Below are 27,826 nucleotides of genomic sequence, written 5' to 3'. Positions count from 1 at the left end.
TGAGAAGCTGGGGCCGAAAAGGGCCCAGATCTGAGGGTCTGGGCAGGTGGGAGCTGCCTTCCCCCGGCAGCAGGCTGATGGAGCTCGCGTGCCCAGCAAAGGCAGGCTGCCCGCACTGCCCGCAGAGCGGTGGGGGGCAGAGACGGGGGCAGCCCTGAGGCAGGGCTGCCATTCCCCCCCCAAAACATCTCCTCCAGAACCGGGCAGCACATGGGGAGATGAATCGCGAGGAGCCGGGGCTCTGGGGACCGGGGGAAAGCGGGGGGCCGGCTGGGGATGGTCACAGCTCATGGGGGTGGGCTGAGCTCTTTGGACCACAGCCCGTCCCAGGCGGCCCCGAGGCCCTTCTGGCAGCCCATGGGTTATGGCGAGCATTTCTGCTCCTTGCCTTGGCCATGCCAGAGGAGACCTTTCTCTGACGCTCGCGTAAGTCAGGCGCGGCTCCGGGGGCTGAATTTGGGCCGTTTGTCATTTGCCATCTGCTGAAGGGACATGTTTTTCTCAGCGGCTGCATGATGGAAACACCAAAAAAATGTGGATAGCTGGTCATTACAGCACAGTTGGAAGGAGAGTAACGCGTTGCCGTGTTGCTTATTTTTAAGACGACGATGAAATAGTCAGAGGAATATTTGTATCTCCAAGGTTATCACGTAATGAAATTATTTCAGTTTTGCCAATACCCTCTATTTTTGCAGCTGATACTTTAATGTTTGGGAACACTTTAATCTGTCCGTGGAAGATGAACGTGTGCTTCCAGCTCACACACAATCTGAGGACTGTGTAATACGGTTTCCAAATCTTCTTCTCACTTGCCAAAGGCATTTCAAAATTACAAAAATACTGGGAAATATTCAGGCATGGGGTCTGCAGTGTGTGCAGCCGGCAAGTTCTCTAGCTATTAAAAATTACTTTGCAGAGTCATTAAGACATCATCGTTGCAATTTTTAATTCTGACAAAGTTCAAGACGATGGAAAGACACTTTAAATGACTGGATACATCTCATTTTACAGTGCAATAATCGTTTTTATGCCAAGTCTTAAAATCGCAGTGCTCTGATGTGCTGGAGCTTGTGAAAGTGCATTAATAGTACATTAAAGCAATTTCTAGGTTAAAAAAAAAAAAGAAGAAGATTTGATCATAAACTGCCTTCAAAAATTGGGGGAGAAGGGCCCAGCAGCCACAGCAGCGCCGTGGGGGTGGAGGTGGGAGCAGCCCCGGGCAGGACTGCGGCACCCGGAGCTCTGGGACCTGCCATCGGCCGGCTCCGAGCCACGCAACGTCCTTCCCCGGCTGGGAGGAAAGGTGCGGAGACGCAGCCAGTCGTACCGCGTGGAGAAAAGCCTTTTGCACCCCTGCGCGGGAGGGCTCGGGCTTTCAGAGCGGGCGGGAGGCAGTTGCGGGTCATGGGCGTGTGATGGAGGTTTGAAGGGAGGGCTCTGGGGCTGTTGGGCTCAGGGAACCAGGAGAACGGCCAGGAGCGGGTGCGAGGGGCGGCTGGGTGCTCCTCCGGCGTGCCCGCTCTCTGGGGGGACCCGCTGTACCCCGGCACGGGCGGTGTGCTGACCCAGCCCGCTCTTAGGTTGGAGCCTTCCCTGGGGACCCATCTCCACACCTGAGAGGGACCCGAGCACCCCGACACAGCCTCAGCCCGCTCCTCCTCCAAGTCCACGTGGTGGCAGGGCTGGAGCCCTTCCCAGGTCCCCTAAGTGATCTAAGTGAATGTTAAACAATTTCTCTTTCTGTTTAAAGAGTTTTCAGTCTATGCTGAAGCTCTTTGGTTTTGTTTCGGTCTATCTTATGTACAATTAGAAGCAAACTCTTAAATTCTCATTTTACAGCCATATTTTGAGATGTATATTCTTAATTGTTAGTTGAATAATACATGAAAATATTAAATTTAATCAGTCAAGAAAATTTGACTTGTAACTTACAAAGTTAATGATTTTTTCCTTATTTTCAAAACAGGTAGGTTATGGGCAAGAAATACAGTACTTTTTAAATACATCTTCTTTACTAACGATAGGACAAGAAGAAACAGCCCCAAGCTGCGTCAGGGCAGGTTTAGGTTGGATATGAGGGAAATGCCTTCCCTGCCAGAGCGGTCAGGCCCTGGCACAGGCTGCCCAGAGAGGTGGGGGAGTCACCGTCCCTGGGGGGGGATTTAAAAACGTGTAGCCGTGGCCCTTGGGGCCATGGTTTAGGAGGCCTGGGAGTGTTGGGTTGGGGGTTGGACTTGCTGATCCCAGAGGTCTTTTCCGACCTTCATGATTCTGTGATTCTATTTTAAAAAATCTGAGCTTTCAAGGAATGGGCAATTTTTTTACATGTATGACTTTTAGAAACAGCTGTCATTATTGTTCTGCACTTGCAGATTATTACAGTTTAAGATCTAGATCATGCAATTACAATTATTTCCATATTCCCCAAGAAATTCCTCGTGGAGTCGGACTCAGCTGCCAGTCGCCCCCAGAAAGAGCCGGGGGTACCCCAGAGGTTTTGCTCAGCACAGGCTGAAACGTGCTGGGTTTTCTGTTTTACCGAGCAGCCCTTATCCTGGCTTGGGAAAAATCACAGCAGCTGAACTTCCCTGTGCCTCACAGGCGCCAGTAAAGCGCCGGAGCTGGGCTCACTGCAGCTTCTTCTGGGGAGCTGACCTGCGCGGGTGGGCGGGCGGCACCCACCTCTGCCCTGCCGCAGGGGGAAGGGCAGGAGGAGCGGGATGGGGTCCGGGAACGGAGCATGGAAACAGGTTCTTTGGTTTCTTTTGGTCTGTAACTATGGGAATGACCTCAGCCAAGGAGCAGAGCACATACCAGTACGAAGCAGCGCAAGATAAATGCACGGTGAGTTCAGTAGAGTCGTTTGGACCCCCTCAGTTCATCTGAAGCTTTTAAATAACTGCCAGAAGTGTGAGCACCCTGGGGCTGGTCATAAACAGTTTTGGCTTTTGTTTTTAGACAGGAGCTTTAGGAGGAAAGAAAATTACCATCTGAGAAGCTTCATGCAAAGCTAACGCCGTTTGCTTTGCCTGTCACCCCCCCCCCCCGTTACCACTTCTCGTCCGTAACGCTGGCTGTTCGGTTAAATCTGGGTACCAGGGGGCACGAAAGGCCGGGCCGCCGCGTCCACCGAGCACGACGCGCGCAGTACACCTGCCTAGGTGGCCAAAGGGGGGACACAGATGATCAAAGTGATGTTTTCCAAGGAATGGAAGTGCCTATCAGACACTTCTTCCCTCAGCAGGCGCCTGCGTGGGATGCTTGCGCTATCCATGAGACTTATTTTCAGGTATTTATTGGAAGGTGCCATGCTCTTCAATAAAAAGCACTACACTGCAGCCTCCCAAATCAATGTTTACTGGTTGCACCTACAGAGGGCTTAGAAGAGTAATGTTTTTTTAAAAAAGCACCAGATTTTTATGATTTTTTTTGCCACCTCTAGTTAATATTAGACAGCTAGAACGCCTCAGTTATGCTCCTCTTACTGTTAAATTCCCAGCCACCCCTAAAACACAGCTCTGTGAATCAGGTATACTTGAGACCCGGAGAAAGAAGAGGACGACAGTAGCTCCGTACTGTACTGCCTAGCGCTGTTTTAGGTCGAACACCATGCAAGGTGTTTGTATTTTTCTGACACAATCTTATTTTTTTAAAAAACAGGTAACTTTATGCTAAAACAAACCAGAAAAAAATCCTCTCCCTGCTGTCTATCTGTAAAATGTACCAGATATATCAATGTGTAACAGCAACCTTTAAAGTTACGGAAAGCTAAAACTAAACCCTTGATGGGTATTACCTGAAAGTCTTTTATTAATCTAGTAATTTTTTTTTTCTTCCTCCCCCCAAGAAAATCACTTGAGTATTTCCCTTTTGTGCCAGCTTCAGCACGGCTAAGGCTGTAAAAGGCAGCGTTTTCTAGCTGGAGTGCACAGATTACACGATCACGCACGGTTCATGGACAGCGGCACAGGGCACCCGTGCGTGCCAGCGAACGGCCTCTCCCACGGCAGCGACCAGACGTTGAATTCAGGCCTTGGGCAAGAACACGAGTTCAGCACACTAATCCCTGCCCTCAGCTGTGTAAAAATAAAATTAACCATTTCTGCCTCTATTTAGATGCAGCCAGCAAACACAATAATTTCACCGCACAATTGCCAAGCCTTAAATTGGCATTTCACTGATGGAGAGAGAGGGATGCCTCCTCTCCTGGTACGTCATGGAAGCCGCCACCTGAAGCAAAACCACCACCTAAACCACAGCTGTGAGGAGCTAACAGTGAACTAGAGCTACTCAGCTGCAAACCCTTTCGGCCCTGAACAGCTCCTGTTTCTGCAGCCACTCAGTGATGCTGGGACTTCACCAGGAGAGAACAGTTTGTACGGGAGCTTTCCAGAGCACGCTCTTCTGCCAAGGGAAGCGGGAACAAGCGGGTTTGTGTTCCTTCCATGGTTACTGATTCATCAGGGAGGCGACAGCTACAGCTACAGGGACAGATGGAAAAGAGCAAGCCACGTACTAACATCCTCTTCCACAGGAGCTCCTGATACCGATGAGGCGGAGACCCTGTAACGCGGTTATCGGGGCCAGGGTCTTCCAGGCAGCTCCACCCTCCCCAAGAAGGACAAGCGTCCTCCTGCTCCACCACCCCTTAGCTCGAGCTGTTCCCTTGCAGGGCCGAGCTGTTGGTGAGTAACAACTCAAAGATGTTAGTGCATTAGAAGACTAAAGGTACAGCGTGTTTATATTCACCATCCAACGAAGCGCACAAGTGAGTTTTTCCCAGGTTTATTTACTAAACTGTTTCACATTCAATGAAATAGGTACAACAACACTTACAGAGCATTATCACAAGAGCAAACACACCGAGAACACTAGTAAAGACCGAGAATGCAGGTTACAGTTATTTTTCCTGTTGAACTCAAATGCCACTTTTGTAAACGATAACAAAACGGGGACACCGCTGCTAAAAAAGAAGAGGTACACATAAAAACACTCTACGTACACAAAACTACATGTATCTTTTTATACTCCCAAGCAAAGCACTCTGGTCAAGTCCGAGTACAATTTGGTATTCTCTGTACAATTATTAAATCCTGCTAAAAATTATAGTTATCCTTGGGTTTAAAATACAGCACAGCACATAAGGCAAAAAAATAGGAATTATCATCCAGTTCTTTGCGTTTCAGTTAAATATCAAGCATTTAAGGCAAGTTTGGACATTTTGCATTGTTTCATATAGTGAATGGGGACTTACAGATGGCAAATTCACAAAAGTAACATCTAGCTATCTCCCAGAAACAGTTAACCGTTTGTAATGTGGACTGGACACATTTGCCCCTCTAGAGATTCCAACTAGATTTTCTGAAAGAAAAGCATCCCTGGTAGGAGGAGAGACTGTCAAGAAGCTTATGGATGAATATCTTGAAAAAAAACAGGAATTCAGGAACTGTATGTACACGTATAAACTCATACCCATCCTAAAGTGCTTTACAGATAATTTTGAGCGATTAAGAAATAGAACTGGATGATAATTTATAGTTGTATGACAGCTTATTTGAAGGTCCTTAATTTTTAAGCTGCAAGACAGGCGTTACAATGAGAGTACTGTTCCTTAAATGCAGGTTTAAACTGATGATTGTGTCTGATCTTCCGATAACCAAGCACTTCAGTGAGCAGGACGACAAGCACCCGGAACAGAAAATGAAGTTGGCATGATTTGAAGTGACGCGATCCCTAGGTTGATACGCTGCTCGATCCGTTTCTAGCTAGGGAGCTCGTCTAACAGCAGCAGCGTATTAGGCAGTTTTCCTGTTCTTCATACCGAGCCTGCACACCAACAAAATTGTTTATGCTGCTATCTTAAATTTAGCAATGCCTCATTACACAACACGGGGTCACCCTCTGCGACCCCGTTTCACACTGCAGCTGCCTAGGTAAAGAGAGTAAAACATTTTGCGTTGACTTCCATCAACGAAAGCCGTCTATATAAACACTGAATAACCATCAACACCACCCCGACCACCAGATTTCTTGTTCTGATGAAGTCAGAACCGTTTCTATGCCTTGCACCACTTTCTAACTGAAAACTGTGTTTACTAATGCCATCAGAACATCTATGAGCATCTTCATTCATGGAATCCTACTGCAGTACCTAAAGGGTGTGGTACATACCGCACCGAGGGGAAAGCCTCCTATCAACAACAGGCATAAACTCCTCTGAAGTCAGGATTTTTTTTATATTCTGTTGTTAAGCGTCTTTATCTTCGGTGTATATTGGAAAAATACGATTGGAAGATATGATAATCAATGGCATCTCTGTGAAAGAGACTGAAAAGTAAAACAGCACATGGAAACACTCAGCTCGTGCATTTACCTGAACAGAACGAGAAGGCAATCTGCGCGAGGGGCCGAGACACCTCCCTTGATCCCCACACCTGCCCCCCTTCCTTCTCCTCCCCACGCACAAACACGCAACGTACAACCATGGAGCTACTTGTGTCCCATCAACAGATTCACTGGGAAATTGAAATTACGCTATTATTGCTATATAACTAGAATCCTTAGTGGGTCAAATAAACTGCATTGAAAATGCTGAAATTGTTGATTTTATTTGCTTTTAAAGTCCTGCTTAATTCTACCAAATTTGAAGAATACGTGCAGGATTTTACAATCTGTGCAAACACCTGTTATCTTTGAATAACGTTTTATGGTGAAAACACCCTCGTCCCCTTGACTGTTTAAGATCTGAATAGTAGCGTATGGAAGAACAAGGAACACCACTGTTTGCCTGGCTGCAATTAGCTTTGCAGGAACTTAGAATAAATCAAGCACACTCAAACCCCTCCACGTCGCATACTTAGAAAGAAATGGCTTTTAAAGCAACTATTTCATATATTATTGCACCTTCAAAAAATAATACTATACGGGCTTGAAAAAACAAGGGGAAACAAACATTAATTTAACATGTTAAAACAAGGGGGAAACAACTCGAGGCAGAAAAAAATTCTTCAGTACCAGGCTTGGCAATACGCACACAGACATCAAAACAGAAATTCAAGACAACCATGATTCCTAGTTAAAATCAGAAGACAAACCAAAACATCCTAAATTAGCTAAAATTCATATTTATTCCATCATCTATTTTAAATAATGGTTATATCCCAGGGCATCACCTTCTCTTTATCTGCCCAAATTTTCACTATGTTTAGGGCTATCACAAAGTTACGCCTCTTGAGGTTCTGGTTCATGACAGGAACTGGCCTTCAGTACTCCGTTAGACAGGACACGCGCTTGGGATGAGCAACTATGCCCCGTGCCTCTCACTCGTTGCAACTCGTGTTAAAGGCAAGACTGTCTGAAGAACCCGAGGTGGGGTCTCGCTATTCACTCCCTATTTATGTGTTTGTGAGAATAGGAACGATAAACGTAGATCTTCTGAAAACCAAAATAATTTAACAAACAGAGCTCTCTTGACAGTCTTCAGAGGCACGAATGTATCAAGCAAATAAGAAAAAAACCCACTAGAACAATCAAAACAATCATGCTTTATGCATACCGCGCTAAAAATCAGTAACAGCCTTATCGTTAAGTCCTACGTGTAGCACCATTTTTGTATCTGAACACTCTGAGAAAGCAATCATACATTCTTTTAAAAAAAGGAAGTCATACGGAATACGGACACAAGTGCGCTCGGGAGAAGGACGGGATGGATTAATTTTTGAGCGTTTATTTTACATCATGCTATGAATGCTGCGTGTGGCATCTTCCGATGCGCGACTGTTGCACTTTTTCCTTGGATTACAACTGAAAACGCACAGCAGACTAGCAAGATTAAGTTATTTAATCTAGCGCTCATTTATCCACAAAAAGAAAGTATAAGGGGAAGTTAAAAATGTGATTTCTCTTCAGCAGACCCAAAAATTTCACAAGGAGGCAATAAGTTTGCCTTGCAAATTTCCTGAAGTAGTTACTAATTACCATCCCAGCCCTCCTACCAGCAAGCGGGTAACGAAGGAGAGTGTACAGGCAACAGACTATGGCATTTATTATTTACAAACCTTGAGATACAGAAAACAAGGCAGCCCTTTAGTTACTGTTCATAAAAAAAAAAGATGAAGCACTGGCGTTTTCTTAATATGAAGACACGACCAGACAACTATCAGCGAACTGTCCAGTCATTCAACACATTCGCGCACCTCTCACCCCAAGCACAGTAAACTTCATATTTTGTAGTAGGCAGGAGGAAGAGAGAAAAGCTCTAGAAAGTGAAGGGTTAGGTATACAGTAAGTTTCCTAATCATATCCCAGGCATGTACAGTACTCTCTAAAACTCACTGCCGTTAACAGGACGCTATCTAAACCCAGCTGGTAACAAGCTTTCCGTTCCTTCTGCCTCTGGCACTAGCGTAACAAAGGCCATTTACCGGAGGAAAACAAATCCTTCCTCATTTCAATCCCAACTTCACCACATTCCTCCAACTCTTCCAGCTTCAGAAAATGCAGCTTGTGGTCTCCACCAGCAGGGTTTATTTTCAAGCAGATTAAGCTCCATCTTTGCGTCAGGTCCGTAAAGTCCTGCTTTTCATCAAAGTGCAGTCAAACCAAAATTGCATCGACAGTACATCATCCCAGCAGAGTCCAGCCAGGTGTCTGAGATGGGATCGTATTTCTGTACAGTGTTCAGATAGGATGACCCTGAATGGCCTCCAACTACATAAAGGTAGTTATCAATTACAGCCGCACCGACTCCTGTTGGAAAGAAAAAAGATTGCATGATCACCAAGTGTGGAAATAAGTAGTATTTCTGTTCCTCGATGAAAACCCCCTCCCCACCTGAAGGTGGAACAGACAGGTTCTCACAGCCTCTCCTTCTTTGGGTTTTCTTTAAGGAAAACGGGTGTAAATGAAGAGTCCCTCTCTGTTCAGGTCATGCACTCCTTTTTTACTGTTCTTGCACCCTTTTCTATGACAACGCAACGCTCTTCTGTTCCAGCACTGTGTCAGGGAGACAGAAGAAAGGATGCACTACTGACTCTCAATGTTAAAAAATTCAGTAGAATGGTAACCACAGAATTGCTGAAACACACTCAAAATCAACGGAGATAAAAAAAGAAGGTAAAAATATTACTTCATATTATTTTTGTTACAGCTCAGTGTTAAACTGAACTGAAATTAAAAACAGAAATAAATACTCATTCTTTCACAGAGCTGATTAAGCAGCCTCCGTTTAGAGATGAAGCGCAAAGCTCTGTAGACCAGTCGCTGCAACTTTACTGCAGCTTCTCTCAGGTCCCTACAGTTTATTTCTGCAGCGATATCTGGGTTAACTGCCGAGAGTTTTGTATGTCCCCACCTGTTCTGGGTTCCTTCATGGGTCGACACACAGTCCACTGATTTTGATGAGGATCATATCTCTCTATGCTCGATAAGTGAGACACACCGTTGTGGCCGCCTACCACAAAAATGAAGCCCAGCATGACGCCGACGCCGAAGTTTATTCGCTTATCAGCCATCGAAGCGACTGTCTCCCACAGGTTTCTGCTTGGATCGTAACGCTCCATGCTGCAAATACAAGCAAACAATTTGTGAGGCTTGGATGTTAGTGACATTTGAATTTCACTCCACAAGAAATCGGCATTTGTCAGAGGTACACCTAGTTCTGCCAACCGGTATCACCACGCACGGGAACGATGCAACACAGAGTGCTTGAGCTGACGGGAAATTCCGTGGCCAACGGCAGTACATTGCCAGTGTTGTCACCTCAAAGGCATCGACCACATCCTACTCTCCTTCGACCACACAACGCAGCTGGAGGTTCTCCAAAAAGCAGTTTTAACATATTTCATCCTCACACAGCGACTGCAGTTCAGCCACTTCTCTGACATCCTCACGCCACTACCCTGGACCTTCAGCTTACATACTGAAAGAAAGCAAGATTTTTTCAAAGCTGGCCTCAGAAGGGAAAGCTCTTTCAAGGACGACTGCTGCTATTTACAAAAAAAGGCAGCTCGTGAAAAACTGAACACAACGCAGATCTGAAGTGTATCTATTTGGGTAACACATCAAATCAAAAACTTCCTCGAGGCTTGTCCGAAAATAACAGGCAAAGAGGAAAAAAAAACGTGGAGAGCACATCCCTCATGAAAAGCAGTAAAGGTGTTGCTGATCAAAACATGAAGGATAGAAGAGGCCTTCAGGATAAAGTGGAAATGAATTATCATCATCGTTGTTTTTTTTTTTTTAATCACTGGAGCTGTACAGATGGTCAGAGTCATTAACACGCTCACGGCACGTAGCCACTCCCTGCCCTAAGTGTAGCTTTGGGGACAGGATGTGTAGCACGAGGGGGCAGAAGAGAGGGGAGGAGAAAGTCAGAAGCACTACAGAGTTGAAGAAAAGGTGCTTAATTACACAGCAATTCCTTTAATGCTAGAGCTTGTAGGAGTCTGGCGACCGTATGGCACGGCATGCTACTCGCACCCTTGAATAATCAATAAAACCAAAATTGTTCAATAAAAATTAAATATAATAAGGCAAATTATGAAATATCAGATTCTAATAACTCAAGAGGAGCTGCTGGCAGTTCCTTTCTGACTGAGGAAAATAGATGTGGCACAAGGAGTGAGGCCACTGCAGAACTTCAGTGCTGTTAAGAGCTTTCCCTTTACGGGTACCAGCCCAATAAACACATTTCCTATTACTCCAGTGACAAGTCTGACAATTCCTGATGGAAGGTTACCGAGTTTACCTTTCATAGGCCTGTGTGCACACTGAACGTTCAACTTTTGGGAACCACTTCTGGCCACAGCAAGGGCTTGATTATCTTTTTTTTTTTTTTATGGTCTGTGCAACAAGGTTGCAGTGGAGCGAGCACCCACAGGCCCCACAGTAGCCCTGGTACCCCTGATCCACTCTGCAAATGACTGTTTAATCTACTACTAAAGCTGATAATTCTGTATGGCACAAAGACAGCATGGAGCTTGGAGCGACCGCACAGGACAACAGCGCAGCTTCAGCGTTCCAGGTCCAAACCCCATGTGAAGAAATCCTAGAGTCAACAGAAAACTTTTGGAGATGGCTTGCTTGTCTATTAAGTATTTTGAATGCTAATACAGTTCATAACTTAAAATATAAAGAAATCAGAATAATGCCACATTAATAATAAAACCATAGAATTGTTTCAGTTGGAAAAGACCTTGAAGATCATCAAGTCCAACCACTAACCCAACAGTGCCAAGTCGACAACTAAATCATGTCCCCAAGCACCACGTCTACACAGCTTGGGAGGGGTGACTCCCCCACCTCTCTGGGCAGCCTCTTCCAATGCCTCACCACTCCCTCAGTAAATAAATTTTCCCTCACACCCAACCTAAACCTCCCCTGACGCAGCTTGGGGCTGTTCCCTCTCGTCCCATCGCTCGTTCCTTGGGAGCAGAGACCAGCCCCCCCCTCACTCCAGCCCCTCTCAGGCAGCTGCAGAGAGCGAGAAGGGCTCCCCTCAGCCCCCCCTTCTCCAGGCTAAACCCCCCCAGCCCCCTCAGCCGCCCCCCAGCACACTTGTGCTCCAGACCCTGCCCCAGCCCTGCTGCCCTACTCTGGACACGCTCCAGCCCCTCCAGGCCCTTCTTGTCCCGAGGGGCCCAACCCTGAGCCTAGCATTCGAGGTGGGGCCTCCCCAGTGCCGAGCACAGGGGCCCCATCCCTGCCCGGCCCCTGCTGGCCACACCAGTGCTGACACAAGCCCGGGGGCTGGTGGCCTCCTTGGCCACCCGGGCACTGCTGGCTCATGCCCAGCCGGCTGTCAGCCAGCACCCCCAGGGCCTTCTCTGCCGGGCACTTTCCAGACACTCTTCCCTAACTTGCCTGCCCCTTCTTCCAAAGGTCATAAGCTCTCCCTTTTTATCTCCTGAGTTCCAGCCAAAGCTCTCTGCTCAGCCAGGCTGGTCTTCCCCGACGGCTCATCTTTTGGCACATGGGGACAACCTGTCCCTGCGCCTTTAAACTTCCTCCTGGAGGTATGTTGAGCCTTCTTGGACCCCTCTGCCCGTCAGGGCTGCCTCCCCTGGGACTCTGTCAATTAGTCTCCTAAACAGGCTAAAGTCTGCCCTCCGGAAGGCCAAGGTGGCAGTTCTGCTGACCCCCCTCCTTACTCCTTTGAGAATCAAAAGCTCTATAATTTCATGACTGCTGTGCCAAAACCGGCCTCCAACCATCACATCACCCACAAGTCCTTCCCTGTTTGTGGAAAACAGGTCCAGTTACCAGATCCGGTATGTTGAAGTTCCCCATGAGAACGAGGGCTAGCAATTGTGAGACTTCTCCCAGGTGCTGATAGAATATTTCATCTGCCTCTTCCTCCTGGATGGGTGGTCTGTAACAGACTCCCACCATGATCTCTGCCTTGTTGGCCCTTCCCTGATTCTTACCCATAAAACTCAACCCTATTGTCACCATTATTAAGCTCTAGACAGTCCAGACACTCCCTGACACCAGGGCTACCCCACCGCCTCTCCTGCCCTCCCTGTCCCTTCTGAAGAGTTTATAGCCATCCATTGCAGCACTCCAGTTGTGCGAGTCATCCCCTGTGTTTCTGCAACGGCAACTATATCATAGTTCTCCTGCTGCACAACAGCTTCCAGCTCCTCCTGTTTGTTGCCCTCGCTGCGTGTGTTGGTGTAGAGGCACTTCAGTTGGGCTGTTGATCCCACCACCTTTTTGGGGGCAGAAGCCCCAATTCCTACATGACCATTCTCAGGTGTCCAATACATCCATAACCCGTGTGGCTTTGCTGCCACATGGCTCTCCGTCCCCGACCTCCACTGAGACGGCAGCCGAAGGGCCCCGCTAGCACACCCTCCCTCAGACACTGGCATGCCGCCCCAGGCTTATCTCTAGCAAGCGGTTAAGTTTCAAAAAAATCCTGTTGCAACCACATGAAACGGTCGGACTTATTGCTGTGTTGTATTTCAGTAACTCAAAAAATTGTTTGCATTTCCCAAATGAAAGCTACTTAGCTATACTTTCCTATTTGGAAACCAATCCTTTGCTTCGCAAACCGTTTTACATAAAAACATATGAAGTGTAAAGAGTAAGTACAATTAATGACTAGTGCAATGTAATACTACACTGCTAAACAATCGATGCATCCCCTCCTATAAGCAAGATTTTCATTTTCACTCTTTCTTCAGTTATTTAGACTTGTAGTTTATTAACTTGCTTCCTGAAGGGACACACAGCTGATTTGCTCCCATTTTAATGAAGAAAAAGAGTACAAATTATGTCTTTGTGTAACTAAATGCCCCTGTCCATCCACAGAGAGCGATGTGGAACACAGCAATTAAAGAGCGTGCTGGTACCAGGAAACCTTGTGAACGTAAGGTCTGAAGCAAGCCAACTTGTACCCGCGAGCCAGACCAGTAACCACCATCCTGAACTTTATTATCATCATTAAGACTTCTTTAAGTTTCCATCTGAGGTATATATTTATTTTGTGTATATTAAGCACGTAACAAATCCTATTAATTTCAAATCAGTGTTTCAAACATTGAAGTTAACCAGGCATCCTAGTATTTTGCAGGCTTGAGGTACAAGGATTTACATTGCACTGGCACAGTGCTAAGCAAGCCTCCCCTGAGGGCTCAGTAACGGGGGCGCAGCACTGTGGCACAGTTACAAGCACACCACCTCGGGGCCTGAGCCAGTAAGCCCTCACAATACTGATCCGCCGAGTTAACCAGCTTGGGTGCCTACAAGGTCGGGTGTTTTGCGCCACCTTGCTTAGCAATATACATGTATGTTTTGTCTCTACCATTCGCCCTTCTTAAGGATTTAAAAAGACCCAAACCAAAATCAAAACCAACAACCACCCAAACAGGCCAGCTCAGAGCTGGAACACGTAAAGCTAAGTTGAAATAAAGATTTCCCAGTTGAATTATCAGACTGATACTGCAGAACAAGGATTAATGAGGCCCACTGGGGATTACCGATCCACCTTGGAATAACTTTTAAGTGGCTGCCAAACGCAAGCGTAACAGTGAGTTTTGCCAATTTCCAGCTTATGACGTCGAGCGACGCACATCAGAAGCACATACCTGTTCATATGGGCAGGGCCGTACCCACCGATGGCGTATATCATTCCATCCAAGACAGCTGCAGCAAAACAACTTCTGGTTTTGTTCATTGGGGCCACCAGCTGCCATTCCTTCACTTTAGGAATGTATTTCTCTACAGTTCGTAAATAAGACTGACCATCGTAGCCACCTAAGGCATAGAGCTCTCCTGCCAGAACGACCACTCCCAGCGTGCTCCGGCTCTCAAACATCCTTTCAAGAGATGTCCAAGTGTTCGTATCGGGGTCCCAGCACTCCACTGAATTCTCATGCTTTCGGTAGCTGATGCCTTGACACACGTGGGTTGCAATCCCTCCTACAACATATATTTTCTGGTCTAGCACACATATTCCAAATTCGTAGCGGGGAATGCTAAGAGGTGCCAGGCCTATCCAGGAGTCATTCTGGGGAAAATACATTTCAACACTGAAATAGAAAAAACAGAGATTACGTGAGCAAACCTAGCCTTCTGAAGCTCTGTGAAGTGCAAGTGAGCGTCAAGGAACACAGTCTTAAGAGTATTTCATATGTCCCATCTGATGTTTGCTGTTCCTTCCAATGGCCCAAACGCAAGCTAAAAATCAAACGCTGTTTACTCTTCTAAACAGTTAAAACCCCAGGGCCTCACGGCGTACAGAGTGATGCAGCAACAGAGCAAGTAGCCACGGCACCGAGTCTGAGACCTGAAACAACGAGTTTTGAAAGTACAAACGAGGCAGACTACGGGGGAAGCAGGGCAGCACCGTGGGTAATGCGAGGGAAGACAACGCGGTGCTGACGCCACAGCAGCATTTGGAGGTAGGCTGTGATTGGGGTAAGCTAAAAATACAAACCAAAAGGGTAAGGAGGGTAAACCAAACAAAAAAAGTCAGAACAGCCACAGTGATGGGAGAAAGAGGAAAGGAGAGTTAGAGGGGGAAGCATATGTCTATTTATACACGTACAAACATACACTTAGGAAGTACAATTTGTGGTTTCATAAGTACGTATTTTACAGGCACTGTATAATTTAGATGAATCGTCAAAGTAGAACAAACTAATTTGAAAAAATCTTTTTTCAAAACACAGCTTATTTGCATTTTCTTTTTATTATACTCAGTCTTAAAATATGGTGAGTCTAGCCTATCACGTATAAAGGCTAGTCAATCTGCCTAAATAGTTTAGTTACTGAATTACTTAAATTATTTAAAAGAATATCTAGTACACAGAAAATATGATCTGTTCAGAAAAACGTGCAAGCAAATGAAGCCACTGGAGATCAGATAGCCACTGACTACTGAAACACCAGGCTGGCTCTTGACAGCAGCAGTCCAGTTAGCAAAGAGCAGTACTAAATAGATGCCAATTAATTTTGTTATTATGAAGCAGCAGCAGCTCACTCTAAGTGAAAACCCAGCCTCCCCGCAAGTACAAAGGAAAAGTAGAGTGAAAATAGTGGAAATAAGGTCTTCTGCTTCACAGTTTTAACTGTATTAAGAATTATTTATTGAAATTGATCTGCGACTCTTTTTTGTACATCAAGAGCAACTGTTTAAACTTAAGTATTAACTGGAACAACAGCTTAGGGAAGACTAACATGAATAATAAATTAAGGAAGAGCAAATTTTTATATGTATTAAAACATGGTTAATAACAGTAAAGAGCATTTAGAGAACATTTTTGTTAAAAAAAGAAATAACCAAATACCCCAAACTACGTTTGTGTGTAATATTACTACAGTCGTTGAGGAAGCTGCCAAAGAAACAGAGCTGAAGAATATCAGAGGATTCAAACAGACTTTTTATTAAGTAAAAAAACCCTTTAATTTTTAAATCTATAAACCCAACAATTCCCAGTCCCAACATCTAGTTTACCATCGATCCCTATTATCCAGAAAGTTAACTTTAAATAACTTCGATACCTCTAAACACAGGGAAAAAGAACATGCAGGTCTTCCCAGGTATTTAAGTGTATGTATATATACGTGAGCATGGAACCATCTTGTCTAGCCTGTGCTCTTCCTAGAGAGGTTGGACTAGGTGATCCCTGAGGTCCCTTCCAGTCTGGGATTCTGGGATTGATTCTGTAACTGTCATAGAAAAGAACATCTCACAGTAAAATCTCACCCCAGAAATCCGCTGCAGAGCCAGTTTGGGTAGTCTGCTTTAACCCAGAAAACCTTCGCCGTGTTGACAAGGGTACGCTCAAGACCAAAGCGCTACACGCGTATGTGTCAGCGTGCGCGTACGCAGACCCACGCATAGCTTAACTGCCATTTCTGGAAATGTTAATACAAGGTACAAGTAAACCCAGCCATACCAGTTTGGGGAAGAAAGCTATTTTTCTCTCCATTACATTCCTTTTGCTCACGTGATTAGCCTCAGGGATGTAACAAACTACTCCAGTAACTGAAAAGAAGGTTCGTTTTGAAAACCAGGTGAAGAAAGATGGGGACTTACCTGTTTCTGCCAGCACAGATACGGATACCTGCTCAGCAGCAGAGACTGAAGTCACGATTACATTGTGATCAAGAACATGACATTGCTATGAATTACCTCTTCGCTCTTCTCCGAGTAAGTCTATTTCAATTGCAAGGACTTTTGAGTTATCAGGAAGCGTATCTGTCATATATTAAGTTAGGTTTTATGATTTGCTTGTCTGGAATAATAATAGATCAGGGAAAGATTACATAAAATGGAAAGACCTGAAAGGATAAAGTAGCAGCATACAAACCTTTAACAACTACTTTATTAACCAAATTCTCAATCAACAGAATTATAAAATGATAAGATTTCATAGCTATTTGTGTGGCACAAAAAACACCCCTGTCACATCGAGGGTTACTCATGAAAGCAAAAATTATTTTGAATTCAGTGATTGTTCAAAAAAAAAAGATCTACCTCAGAGTTCTTATGAAGGAAAGCAGTAACTACAGTCCTGCAAACCACGGCTCTTCAGCGACTGTCGTAATCCTGACCCAGGGCGATAACAAACAGGTGTGACCATCACGCCATTCAACTGCTGCCACAACTTGACTGTTACTTACCTTTCCAAACACGCGAACAGCCCAGCTTTTCCTCCGACAGCACACAGAACTTTAGGAGCACAGCGAGGTCGTGTCATCAACATGGTCTGGTGGGACAGTCTGTGTTCAGGCATAAAGTGGTATTTCAGGGCCTCGTTTAGCAGATGTTTACAAGTGTGGTCATCACGAATGAGATGGTTTGCTTCATATAACCTCGTAAGGAACTTCACGCTCAGCAGCGGCAACCGAACGCAGTGTAGCAGCTGTGCTAAGTACTTCTGTCGCTCCTGCACGTCATATTTGATCCAGGACTCTAGCGCATAAAAAACGGTTTCCTCTGTCACAACGTTCAAGCAGTCATTGGAAACAATTTCATCCAATTCAGAATGCGTAAGCTCAAAAAACTCCTCCGTCTGACAAACATCTTCAAAGTTCTGACAAATGTACTTGTTCGCAGCCAAGTAGAGGTCGTGGCAGCCGTAGGTCTCTGCAAAACGGGAAATCCCGATGCAATTGCCAGGATCGAGCTGGCTTTCAAGAAATGCGCAGCACTCCTTCACGACCAGTTTGATCTGGAGAAGATTGGCAGCTGGAAGAAGCGACTCCACGGTGTCCTGCGAGATAAACACAGTTCCCGTGTAGGCATACTCCACGATGGCCTGCAGGGCTGCCTCATCAATGCACTGGAACTCCACCTCTGAGTTTTCCTTCTCCGAAAGGTTCCCAGTGAACATGGCTTTGAAATACGGGCTGATGCTGGCAAGCACCACTTTGTGGGCATGGATCTTGACATCGCCAACTCTGAGGATAATGTCACAGAGCTCGTGATGCTGGCGAAGGAGGTTCAGGCCTTGCAGAAGCTGTTCAGAATGCAAGTGGGTTAAGTTGGCAAGCATGTAGGTTGGAGACGACTGGTCCATCTGTGACAAACAGAATTTTTAACGCATTACTCAGGGCTTCATTTCAACAGCTTCATTACTCATGTTACTTAGACATGCCACACATAACATTTGAAAAATATTTTTCCATTTTTGCTTTTATCTTAATTAGGTTTATTACTTTCCAATTTGCTTTTTCGATCCTTGTATGTTTTTTCCTGCAGGTTATAACTAGGACAATCAAATGTTTATTAATAGTGCGTGCTATACTCATCTTTGACTTAAAAAAAACCCCTACCACCACCCTTTTTTTTTTGTTCTGGAGTAAAATGCATATTATCTGAAGCGTCGAAAAGATTATAAGATTCCACATCAGATACTTAAGAGAACTGAACAGTGACTGAAATAAAAATAGAGATACAAAAAGAATAGAACTGGCTTATTTGAGACAAAGTTTGACAAGTTCTTAAACTATGTTCTGCTCCTCACCTTGCAGCCTGCTTCATGCTGCTGCGGTGCAGCCGAGCCCTGCTGTGCTCCCCCTCGACCAGTGCTGTGGGCAGGGCCCCAGCAGTCGGCAGGGCCCTGCCCTCCGCTCCCCCTGCGCAAAGAGGCGAAAGAGACCCACAGAGCCAGCAGGGCCCTGGGCCGTGGGAAAAGGGGTGCTGGAGAAGAGGTCCCTGCACTCCGGGTGGGCAGAGCAGCCCAGGAGAAGGGGGAGATCCTCACCTCACCGAGTGGCTTCCACTGTCAGAGAAAATCCCCAGTGCACTTGCCCTCGCCCTCCGGGGAGATCTGACCTGGGAAGACTGGAGCTGGGCCTGCCTCCACCATCGAGGGGCGAGGGATGGGGGCTGGTGGGTGCTTCCCAGGGGGAGCACAGCAGCAGGTCCCAGGCGGACTGTCTGAGCATCCTGCTGTTTATCACCACTTCCATGTCCTCATGGCACTGGCAGCTTCCTGCACTCCCTAAAATGACTGGTAAGGGCAGAGAGTAGGATCCTCGCTCCTACCTACAGTTCCACAAAACCCCCGAATGCTTCTTCCAAAAAGTTTCAGTTTGCATCGTGACACTTGAAGGCACTATGATACCTGCTCTAATTTCAGTGTCATTAAAATTCAAATGGTGCTACCCACCACTACCTGTCGGAGAAGCAGTTCTGCAGCTCTTTATTCAGACTGATTTATTGTACCGGTGAGAGGGTGGAGGGTACGAACATGTCAGAATCCTGGACCACAAGGAAATACAACTATTGTTCTACAGAGAACACTGCAACCACCCGATTTCTGAACTGAAAAGCTGATTTAATCCTGATTTGCTAAATGACTACACAAACTTCAAGATCTCACCTCTTTTATCTTAATAATAAGTTCATCGTTCTCGCAGCTCCTTAACTGACATCTAATTTGCAGTGAGCCTACTTACAAAGTGATTAATCTGAAAGAATAAAATTAGTTGCCAACATTTAAATACAGAACATAATAGCACTGAAAGAGAAGGGAAGGCTTACAGCTAGGGACAGAAAATCTCTTACCCACGACAAGATAAGCAAGATCATCCCTCTCCTACTACAACCCTACGCTAGAAAAAAACCCATATTAAAAGAGTATTTTCAGCACATCTGCAAAAGGCAAGATTCCATACAACATTTTCCATATAAAGATGTGTTTGCAGCACAAATTATATGGGGGGGAGTATAGGGTGGGAAAGAGCTGTTCAGCAGCTAAACCAGTTTCTTTTCCTTTTGTGTTCGTGCTCAGTTCCTAACTTGGGTGTATGTGTACGCAGAAATCATAAACCGCAAGGTAACACCATGCAGAAGGAAAAAGGAACTGTTACAGTTCAGATGCAAAACTTGTAAATGTAGTTAATTATAGGTGGTTTTACGTTATTCTGCAGAAATAAAACTTTTTGTACCAACTTGGTACAGATGCCTGCTGTTGTATCTTACATGCCCCCTGCACGGCAATGCTCGCCCACACCACGTATTTGCATGCATTTATTTTATTCTTGTGCAAGAAATCAGAAACTGGAGCATTTATCAGCCCTGAAAAACATATGCTAGTCTGACAGTGCGTGCTCACAGCACAAGCCCAACGGTTGCCCCTAGACTCTGGGCTCTCAGGTCCTTTCCACAGTCTGTGGATAAAACTTATCCTGAAGAACAGAGAAGGAATTATTGGAAATAAAAAGGTTAACGAGAAACATCAATACCTAAGCTCGCTTGCTGAAGAGCTACTCTTCCAAAAATCAGGGTACGTGGCGATGCCCAGTAAGCGATGCAGAACAGAGTCTTTTCTTTCTGTGAAAACAGCAGGAAGAGCTCCAGGCACTTCTCTGTTTCAAGGTAGTATTTAAGTGCTTGCCAGTTCCTTATTTAGGCTACAAAATGGTTGGAGCCAGCGAGCGACTCGTCTGGCTTTGTTACTCACTGGAAAGCCCAAAACCCCCAAGTGCCAGCCCTAAACTGAGGTTCTGAACACCCGGCACATCGCGAAAAGCGCCTTACCGCCTGCCAAAAAGAAGCGCAAGAGATAATTTGCAGGAATAAACTGCCTCGCTTATGAAGTTTTATGCTCTCCGCGTCCTTGCGCCTAACTCTGGTGCTTAAGTTCGGCTCCCAACCTGCTTAACAGGGTAGAGCTTAAAAAAAAACCAGCGGCGCGTTTCCCTCCCTGCCGCCTCCTCAGCGGGCAGCCTCCGGAGGACCGGGGGACCTCCCGCCGCCCCGCCCCGGTCTCCCCCCGCACGGCTCCCATGGCCGCGGGGCCGCCGCCGCTGGCCGCCTCACCCACGCCTCAGAGACCGAGCCGGGAACAGCGGGTCCCCGCCGCGCTACCAGCGGGCGCGAAAACGCTACCGGCAGGCGGACGGGTCCCGGCCGGAGCCGCGGGGTGGGGCAGGTCAGGCTCACCTGAGGGCGGGGGTGACGCAGGCCGCGCCGAGGCCCGGCCCGCCGTCCCGCTCCGCTCCGCTCCGCTCCGCTCCGCACCGCCGTCCGGCACCGCCGCCTCCGCTCCTACGGCGGCGCCCGGAAGTGACGCGCACCGCCGGCGGCGCCACCGCCCCACACCAGCCCCAATCAGCGGCGGGGAAGCGCCGCGCACCCACAGAGCCCGGGCGGTGCCACTGACCGCCCCAGAGGGGGGGGAGGCGGCCACTGCTCCGCTTCACCGGCAGCGCAGCCCCGGCGCCGCCTGCTCCCGCCCCTTTGCCGCAGCTTTCGGCTCCGGCAGCAGCGGTTCCGCGCTCCGCAGCGCCGGTGTGTGCGTGTGCGTTGCGGGGGTGCAGTGAGGCGTGCGCCAGCCCCCCCCGCCACTCCCGTGGGCGGCGCCGCGCAGGCGCGGTGTGGGCCGGCCCCTGGCGACGGCGGCGCTGCGGCGGCGTTGCTGGGGCGGCCTCGTCCCGTCCCGTCCCGTCCCGTCCCGCCCCGCCCATGGCCGCCGCCCTCGCCCTGCCGCCGCCCGCCCGCCCCATGGAGGAGCCGGCGGGCCCCGGGCGAGGCGGGCGGGCGGCGGGACGGGGCGATGCCAGCGCTGCGGAGCTGCCGCGGGGGGTGGCGCTGCGCGGGGAGGCCCCAGGGGGGTGGAGGCGCCGCGGGCCCGGCCGACCCCCTCGCCCGCCCGCCGCCTCCCTGCGCCCCCTCACGCCGCCGCCCGCCGCCCGCCGCGGCCCAGGCGAGCTCTGCCGCAGCCTGGCCTGGCAGCTGGGCGGCCCCGCGCCCGCCGGGCAGCGGGAGGAGGAGGAGGAGGAGGAGGAAGGCCGGCCGCTCGGGGCGGGCATGGCGCCGCCGCCCCCCGCCCGGCCCGACAGCACCGGCCTGAAGTTTGGGCTGTTGCCGCCGGAGCTGCACGCCCGCCTGCTGGACCAGGAGGACTACAGAAACCGGGCGCAGGCCGTAGAGGAGCTGAAGAGGGTGGTCGGTGGCGCCAGCCGGGCTGCGGTGAGCTCCGCGCCTGCCCCCAGCCTCCTGGGGCTCATCAGCTTCCTCTACACCCTCCTCGATGACTCCAACTTCAAGGTGGTGCTCGGGGCGCTGGAGGTGGTACATCTGCTGGCCCTGCGCCTGGGCAACCGGGCCCAGGCCTTCCTGGGTCCTCTGGTCTCTGCTGCTGCCAAAGTGCTGGGGGACAACAAGCTGGCCATCCGGCAGGAGTACAACCGCCTGCTCCTGCGGCTGATGAAGGCAGCGGGTCCTCAGCCGGTGCTGGGCCTGCTGCTGCAGCAGGAGCATCTGCAGCACAAGAACTCCAAAGTCCGCGAGGAGGTGGTCAACATCTGCATCGTGGCCCTCCTCACTTACCCGAGTGAGGAGCTGGACTTGGCCAAGCTGGCATTTGGGCTGGCTCCGGCACTGGTGGACAGCAAGCGCAGGGTCCGGCACGCTGCCATGGAAGCGTTCGCTGTCCTGGCGTCTTCTATGGGCCCCGGCAAAACCGCCCTTCTCTTCAAGGCAGTGGATGCCGTGGAGCTTGAGGACAATGGGGATGGAGTGATGCACGCGGTGCAGGCCAGGCTGGCCAGGAAGACCTTGCCGAAGCTAGTAGACCAAGGGTTTGTAGAGTATGCTGTGCCCTTGCCTTCGTCTGGGCATAACAGGGGGTCCTGTTTACCCCCTGGAGCAGATACAGACTGGTTATTGATGTGCAACAGGACTCAGAGTGCACACAGTTACTGTGGGTGTCACACCAGGGACGATGCTCTGCAAAACTCCAGCTCACATGGTGCATTCGCCGATCAAGGAGTAAGCCCAAGAAGAGTCTTGAGTGCGGGTAAAGGAAAGAACAAACTGCCATGGGAAAATGAGCATGCTGGAGACGGGGAAGGTGCTTCAGGAGTCAAGATGCCTTTAATGAAGGGTGTGGAGAAGGTATGTGCTTGTAGCTCACTGGGCTCATTTATTCTAAGGCACATCCCAAAGGGAGATTTGAAAGATGTCAAAGGTTTATTAAATGGAGGTATTTGCGAGGCATGGCCAGTACTGCTGATGTTTTATGTGTGAGGATCCCTATACGTGCATTGATCTGGGAAGGCAAATTTGAGAACTCCTGATGTCAGATTTAGCACTAGTAGAAACCAGTCAACCTATCACTTCCAAAAAAACCCAAATCTTGTTTTGAGGTTTTGAGGTTAGCTGGACTCCGTGAGGCTGACCCTAGGGACCTGTCTCAGACAACAACTAGCTCAAACACAGGGAATGAGTACAAGAGCGGGGAAACTATTTCAGAGCTTCTCTTTGTGTATTTGTGTTTGACAGTACTTGGTGGACTGCAAAGAGTTACGCAGAAATGCTGGCTTTCCTAAATACAGAAGCTGTTTGGAGGAAAACTGACAAATTGCTTCAGTTCAGGCTTTGAAGGCAGAGCTCTGGAGCGTGGCTGAGGCAGTGCTTTTTGGCAGCATGCTGACCTCTAATAAAACCTGGGGGTTGCCAAATGTCTATGTGGCTCTTGCTCCTCAGCCTCTTTTGACTAGGAAAAACGTAGGTTAGGCTGAAAAAGCAGTTCTGATTGATCCGAGTTTTGATTTTACCACTTACTGACCATGTCGGCAGCTGCAAAGGAAGGGAACCTTTGAAAAATTGTTCGGGTCCCTGTGGCTTTGGCAGGGGTTCTGTTCCATGACGTCTGTTTTGGATACCAGCCGTGCGTTTACGACCTGGGGGGTGTAGCTGTGTGGTGGGCTTTCTGTTGCTTGGGTTGTTTTTTTTTATAACAGGTTTAACTTATCATAACTTGAACTCCAGGGAAAGAGTTTAAGCGAATTGATCTTTTTAGAAAATGGAAAGCTGTATGGAACAGACTTCCTCACTACCACGTTTACCTGTTCAGAATTTAATTCTTAGTTGCTTAGTAACTTGTTCCTGTATTGGGTGAGGCCATGAACAGTGCTACTTTGTGGAGGCTAGCTGTTAACAAAGTCTCTTAATAAAAAGAAAAGTGAGTTAACATTATTGTAGTGTAAAAACCTTGGAGTTCACGTATGTACTTGTATGCACACAGGCTCATGTCCTTCCTTGGTGTATTACCTTTATTCACGCTCCTAAAGAGGTCTCTCTCTTTTTGAGTTGATGAATCAGGCAACTAAGTTCCCTTGGGCTATCTACAAAGCGAATAGGGTCTGGACAACCAGTTAAGTAGGAGACACCTCTAGAGGAGGAAGGGTTTTCTTTTTGAAAAGGCTTTTCAGTATTAACTAATACAACTTGTAGAAATAATAGTTAATTGCCAGCATTCTCTGGGCAAATTGGGCTGAGTTCTGTACTGCTGTTGTTTGCTGTTGGCTGGGTTTGTGTTTTTCTGTAGACAGCGATCAAAAAGCAAGCCAAGACACGCACCAAAACTTGGCGGTTGGTTGGAATGGTGGAACGTCCTCCGCCTGAGACAGCCCTCGCTTGAGGTCACAGTTGGGTGCTGTGGAAATGGGTCTGCTTTTTTTCTTTTTAACCTTTTTGTACATATGGTTAGTTTTATCCCTGTTAATTGGGAAGGTTGCCCAGAGGGAGAGAAGGCAATTAATTTATGGTTTCTGTTTTGTTGCATTTGAAAAGTACATTTACAAGTGGTGTGAACTTAGTTATATTTGCGCTGGGGAAGCAGCTATATATTCATGGCTTCACATCAGACATGGTGAGGTACTTTTTTTGCTAGGGAACATCCTTGATACTAACATGATAAAAGATTTTTAGACTATATCTGTTTTTATTTGTGTAATATGAACTTCATGGGCGTAAATCCCATCTCAGAATACTGGGATGAAAACCAACCGAACTGCTGGGCATCTGGAGTGCTGAGGGTGCAAGGGTGGGTTTTTGGTATGAGTCTCAAAGGTGGGCGGATCGTACGCAGGCTGCCGGAGGCTCTTGTTAGGAGAGCTAGTTACCTCCCCTATGTAAAGCCTAACAGGAAGAATTAGGAAGACCTTCAGCTTGACTTCCTACGTCTGACGACCACTTTGCTTGTCTCTTTGTCATCCCAGCGTTTGTGTGACTGAATCTTTGTGGGATGACGAGTTTTCTTCTTTTCTCCTTGGAAGACTTTCAATTATATAACGTCATGCAAACACTTCAAGTTTAAATTAACTTTTTCCTTTTGTGATCATCTTTGTTCTTACATCCTTGTGTGTTATGGCAAATATTTTACTTTGGTCCTGCTTAGGAACAGACGTAGAACTTATATTTGTGCCATCCATTTTTGCAGAATTAGGACCGAATCAGCTGCAGCCTTTACTGGGTGGAAGCATTGCTCTGAACAGGAGCTACTCGTGACTATCCGTGCAGTTTACTGTCCTGACTCTGTTTTCCTTTGCCACTATGCAGGGACTCGAGCTGTGAAGTGAGCCAGTCTTGCTTTGCTTTCGCTGCTGCCACGTAGTATACAGTAGTTGGTAATGAAAATATTTCTACAGGGAGAAAATCCTTTTTGTCATGTCCAGTCTTTATTCCTTCTTAATAAGAATTATTTTTTTTGCACCTAATGACTGTTTTTCTAAGCCATCCTGTGCCTCCTTGAGATTCTGTTTGTTCCTGTCTCTTCCTGCTGCTTTCTGACTTGTTCTGTTTGCCTCTCACTTCCATTTGATATTGTTTTCTTGCATATTTAAGTTGGTAGAAAGCAGATTGATAACTTTGAGGTGTCAGAACTCGAAGACTTCCATCGGTTGCACTCTACCAAAGGAAACACGTTAATGCTCCTTGTGCGCTTTTAACTTGAAAGATGCCTGAGTAACCAGAAACCTCCAGTTAACCTGAATTCATTTTACATTGATGTATAGCTCCTCTCGACATAGCTTTTTGCTTACACGCAAGTAAGTACTGACAAGAATAACACTTGATGTCACGTTTGATAGAATTTGAAAGTTGCCAATTTTGACTTAGACATAGATGAACACGGTACCAAAACCATGCCTGCATTGCCAGCCTGCTTTAGTGGTAGCAGCTCACCGGATGAGGACAATGTCAAAAGTGTGGTTATGAGTAGGCACCTGAAGGCTGATATAATAGAGCGGCTAATATTTTGCATTCAGCAGGTCTGAAAAATTTGTTTCAGTCCACGTGAAAATGCAAGTTGTTTCTTTGCCAGCAGGCAGTTAAGAAGAGGGTACTGCTGGCAGACATAAGGTTTTTCAACTGGCTTTTGGGAGCTGTGGTTTTAAAAACTGCTGTAAATTAACAGCTGCCCACCTACCAAGCTCTTCTGAGACATATTAAGGCGAATCTAAGTTGAACCTGGCTCAAGGAGTAGCTTTGTTTCTCTGTGCAGTCTCGTAACCATTCAGGCTGCGTAGGCTGCTGTCATCGTCATGCATCTGCCTCTCCAATAGCAGTTGTTTATCGGGTGCTGGTGGCACTTGTTTGTCACTCAGAAGTAGTGGTGGCACTCATTTTTTAAAATGTCAATGATTCCTTTTTACTTCACTGTCTGTAAAGGTAAGATCTGGCTGTAACGGTGCTCCTGTGAAAGACAAAAGCATGATTTAAGGTAGCTACTGTTCAAAAAACACGTAGATGTGGCACTTCAGGGCATGGTTTAGGAGGCCTGGGGGTGTTGGGTTGATGGTTGGCCTTGATGATCTTAGAGGTCTTTTCCAACCTTGATGATTCTATGATTCCATGATACTGCGTCTTTGCCCTCTGTGAGGGAAAGGAGCAGCCTTGTTAGAAAACCTCCCTGACATACTTCTTTTTTTATTTAGAAGGTAAGGCAAACGCTGCTTATCATTGGCCTAAGGGAGAAAAAGGGTAGGGTCTCCTTTTGGTTGCCTACACAGTGATTGCCTGAGCAGCCCTGTAGTCAATGGAGATCTAGTCTGTGCAGGCAGTAGAGACTAAAGAGCTGTCTTTGTGACCAAGGATCTAACTTAGGTTGAGATTAATTCTTTTCAAGACTTTTTCAAGTCCTATTGGCTAGACCCAAAGTTACTGTAACAGAAGTTTAAAGGACACAGTGGTTTAAGCATTGAAATATTGATGTGATCGCTGTAGGTTGACAGCCTTGTTACCCTGCCTTTGCATACTGATCATTTGTCTTATCCTGCCGTTACATTTGAATAAACCGTAAAGCTCTCCAAGGCAGGGGGCTTGTTTTTATCTGGCTTTGTGATTTTTGGTACAGTGTTTGCTGACTTCTTGGTGGTGCTTGTTTTGTTACATCCGTGCCACACAGCTGCTTTTATCCCGTGGTGTGTATGTACCTTTGATGCAAGCAGGTGAACACTGTTTTCACTTAAGGCACACTGGGACGAGTATGCTTGGACAGTGTTTCCGGTACTTGAAGACATTCCTTGTTAACTGAAAGAGATTGCCATAAGCTGTGTAAATAAAGCTCTTTCCTTGGGGTATTTAGCAATCTAAGCGTGGGAGGAGAAGGAAAGTTAGCCCTGTATCTCCTCTTAACTGTTTCCAGTAAGGTGTATCATGCATAACGTTGGGGTGGTCGACTCAGTCATGTAAATTGAAAAAAACTAATAATTAATTCAGACATTCCTTTGAAATGAATTTGCTTAAAAATTAACTTTTGGAGTCATTCTGTGGCTGAAAAGATGCATGAAATAAGCTTGATGTTTGAAGTTGTTTTTCTACTAGTATTTTTAGGGTCATGTTACACAGTGGCTGTCCAAGGCCATGTCTAGACTTTCCTGATCAGATAAGAAGCGAAGTAAAACAGGTGTAAGTTAATGTGTACTAAAAATGTAACGCAGATAAAGCACATTGCCTTCAAGGGTTTGTCTAGACACAGCTTCTGTCAGTGATGTTAAATTGGGTTATTGATGAAACATTTCTCTGCAGCCTCTGAAGTTCTTTGAAACTGATTTTGTTTCGTACCTGGCTGGCAAC

The 27,826-nt window shown here is 47.1% G+C and overlaps 2 protein-coding genes across 6 annotated transcripts in view; one reads left to right on the top strand and one right to left on the bottom strand.

Moving 5' to 3' along the window:
* Positions 1-4,769: 4,769 nt before the first annotated feature.
* KLHL28 (kelch like family member 28) lies at positions 4,770-21,046 on the bottom strand. 5 transcript variants are annotated; one of them, XM_064461209.1, is made up of 7 exons: positions 20,906-21,046; positions 20,206-20,293; positions 18,480-19,428; positions 17,134-18,032; positions 14,091-14,534; positions 9,353-9,561; positions 4,770-8,748 (listed from the first exon to the last, which is right to left on the bottom strand). In XM_064461209.1, exons 4-7 carry the CDS (start codon positions 18,030-18,032, stop codon positions 8,585-8,587), a joined length of 1,716 nt encoding a protein of 571 aa, XP_064317279.1. In that variant the 5' UTR covers positions 18,480-19,428; positions 20,206-20,293; positions 20,906-21,046; the 3' UTR covers positions 4,770-8,584. The 5 variants fall into 5 exon arrangements, with proteins under 5 accessions (XP_064317279.1, XP_064317281.1, XP_064317282.1 ...); XM_064461211.1 differs by having other exon boundaries at positions 18,480-18,591; XM_064461212.1 differs by lacking the exon at positions 18,480-19,428.
* Positions 21,047-21,350: 304 nt separating this feature from the next.
* Positions 21,351-27,826, top strand: part of TOGARAM1 (TOG array regulator of axonemal microtubules 1) — a 44,087-nt gene continuing 37,611 nt past the window's right edge. The window contains exon 1 of the mRNA XM_064461208.1: positions 21,351-22,861. Within this exon, the coding sequence (XP_064317278.1) occupies positions 21,428-22,861 (1,434 nt within the window). The 5' untranslated portion in view covers positions 21,351-21,427. The remainder of the gene's footprint in view (positions 22,862-27,826) is intronic.

This window comes from Phalacrocorax carbo, chromosome 9 (genome assembly GCF_963921805.1).
Source record: "Phalacrocorax carbo chromosome 9, bPhaCar2.1, whole genome shotgun sequence".
Classification (NCBI taxonomy): domain Eukaryota; kingdom Metazoa; phylum Chordata; class Aves; order Suliformes; family Phalacrocoracidae; genus Phalacrocorax; species Phalacrocorax carbo.
The sequence above is the reverse complement of the archived record's forward strand: the minus strand, read 5'-3'. Positions and strand labels throughout refer to the sequence as shown.

What these genes read in the sequence shown, in the direction of transcription:
- KLHL28 (XM_064461209.1), bottom strand. Translation starts at nt 18,032, where the DNA reads ATGGACCAGTCGTCTCCAACCTACATGCTTGCCAACTTAACCCACTTG. An exon ending in CTGTTCGCGTGTTTGGAAAG is followed by an intron (nt 14,535 to 17,133) that starts GTAAGTAACAGT and finishes TTTCTATTTCAG; the next exon opens with TGTTGAAATGTATTTTCCCC. An exon ending in GGCCCTGCCCATATGAACAG is followed by an intron (nt 9,562 to 14,090) that starts GTATGTGCTTCT and finishes TTGTATTTGCAG; the next exon opens with CATGGAGCGTTACGATCCAA.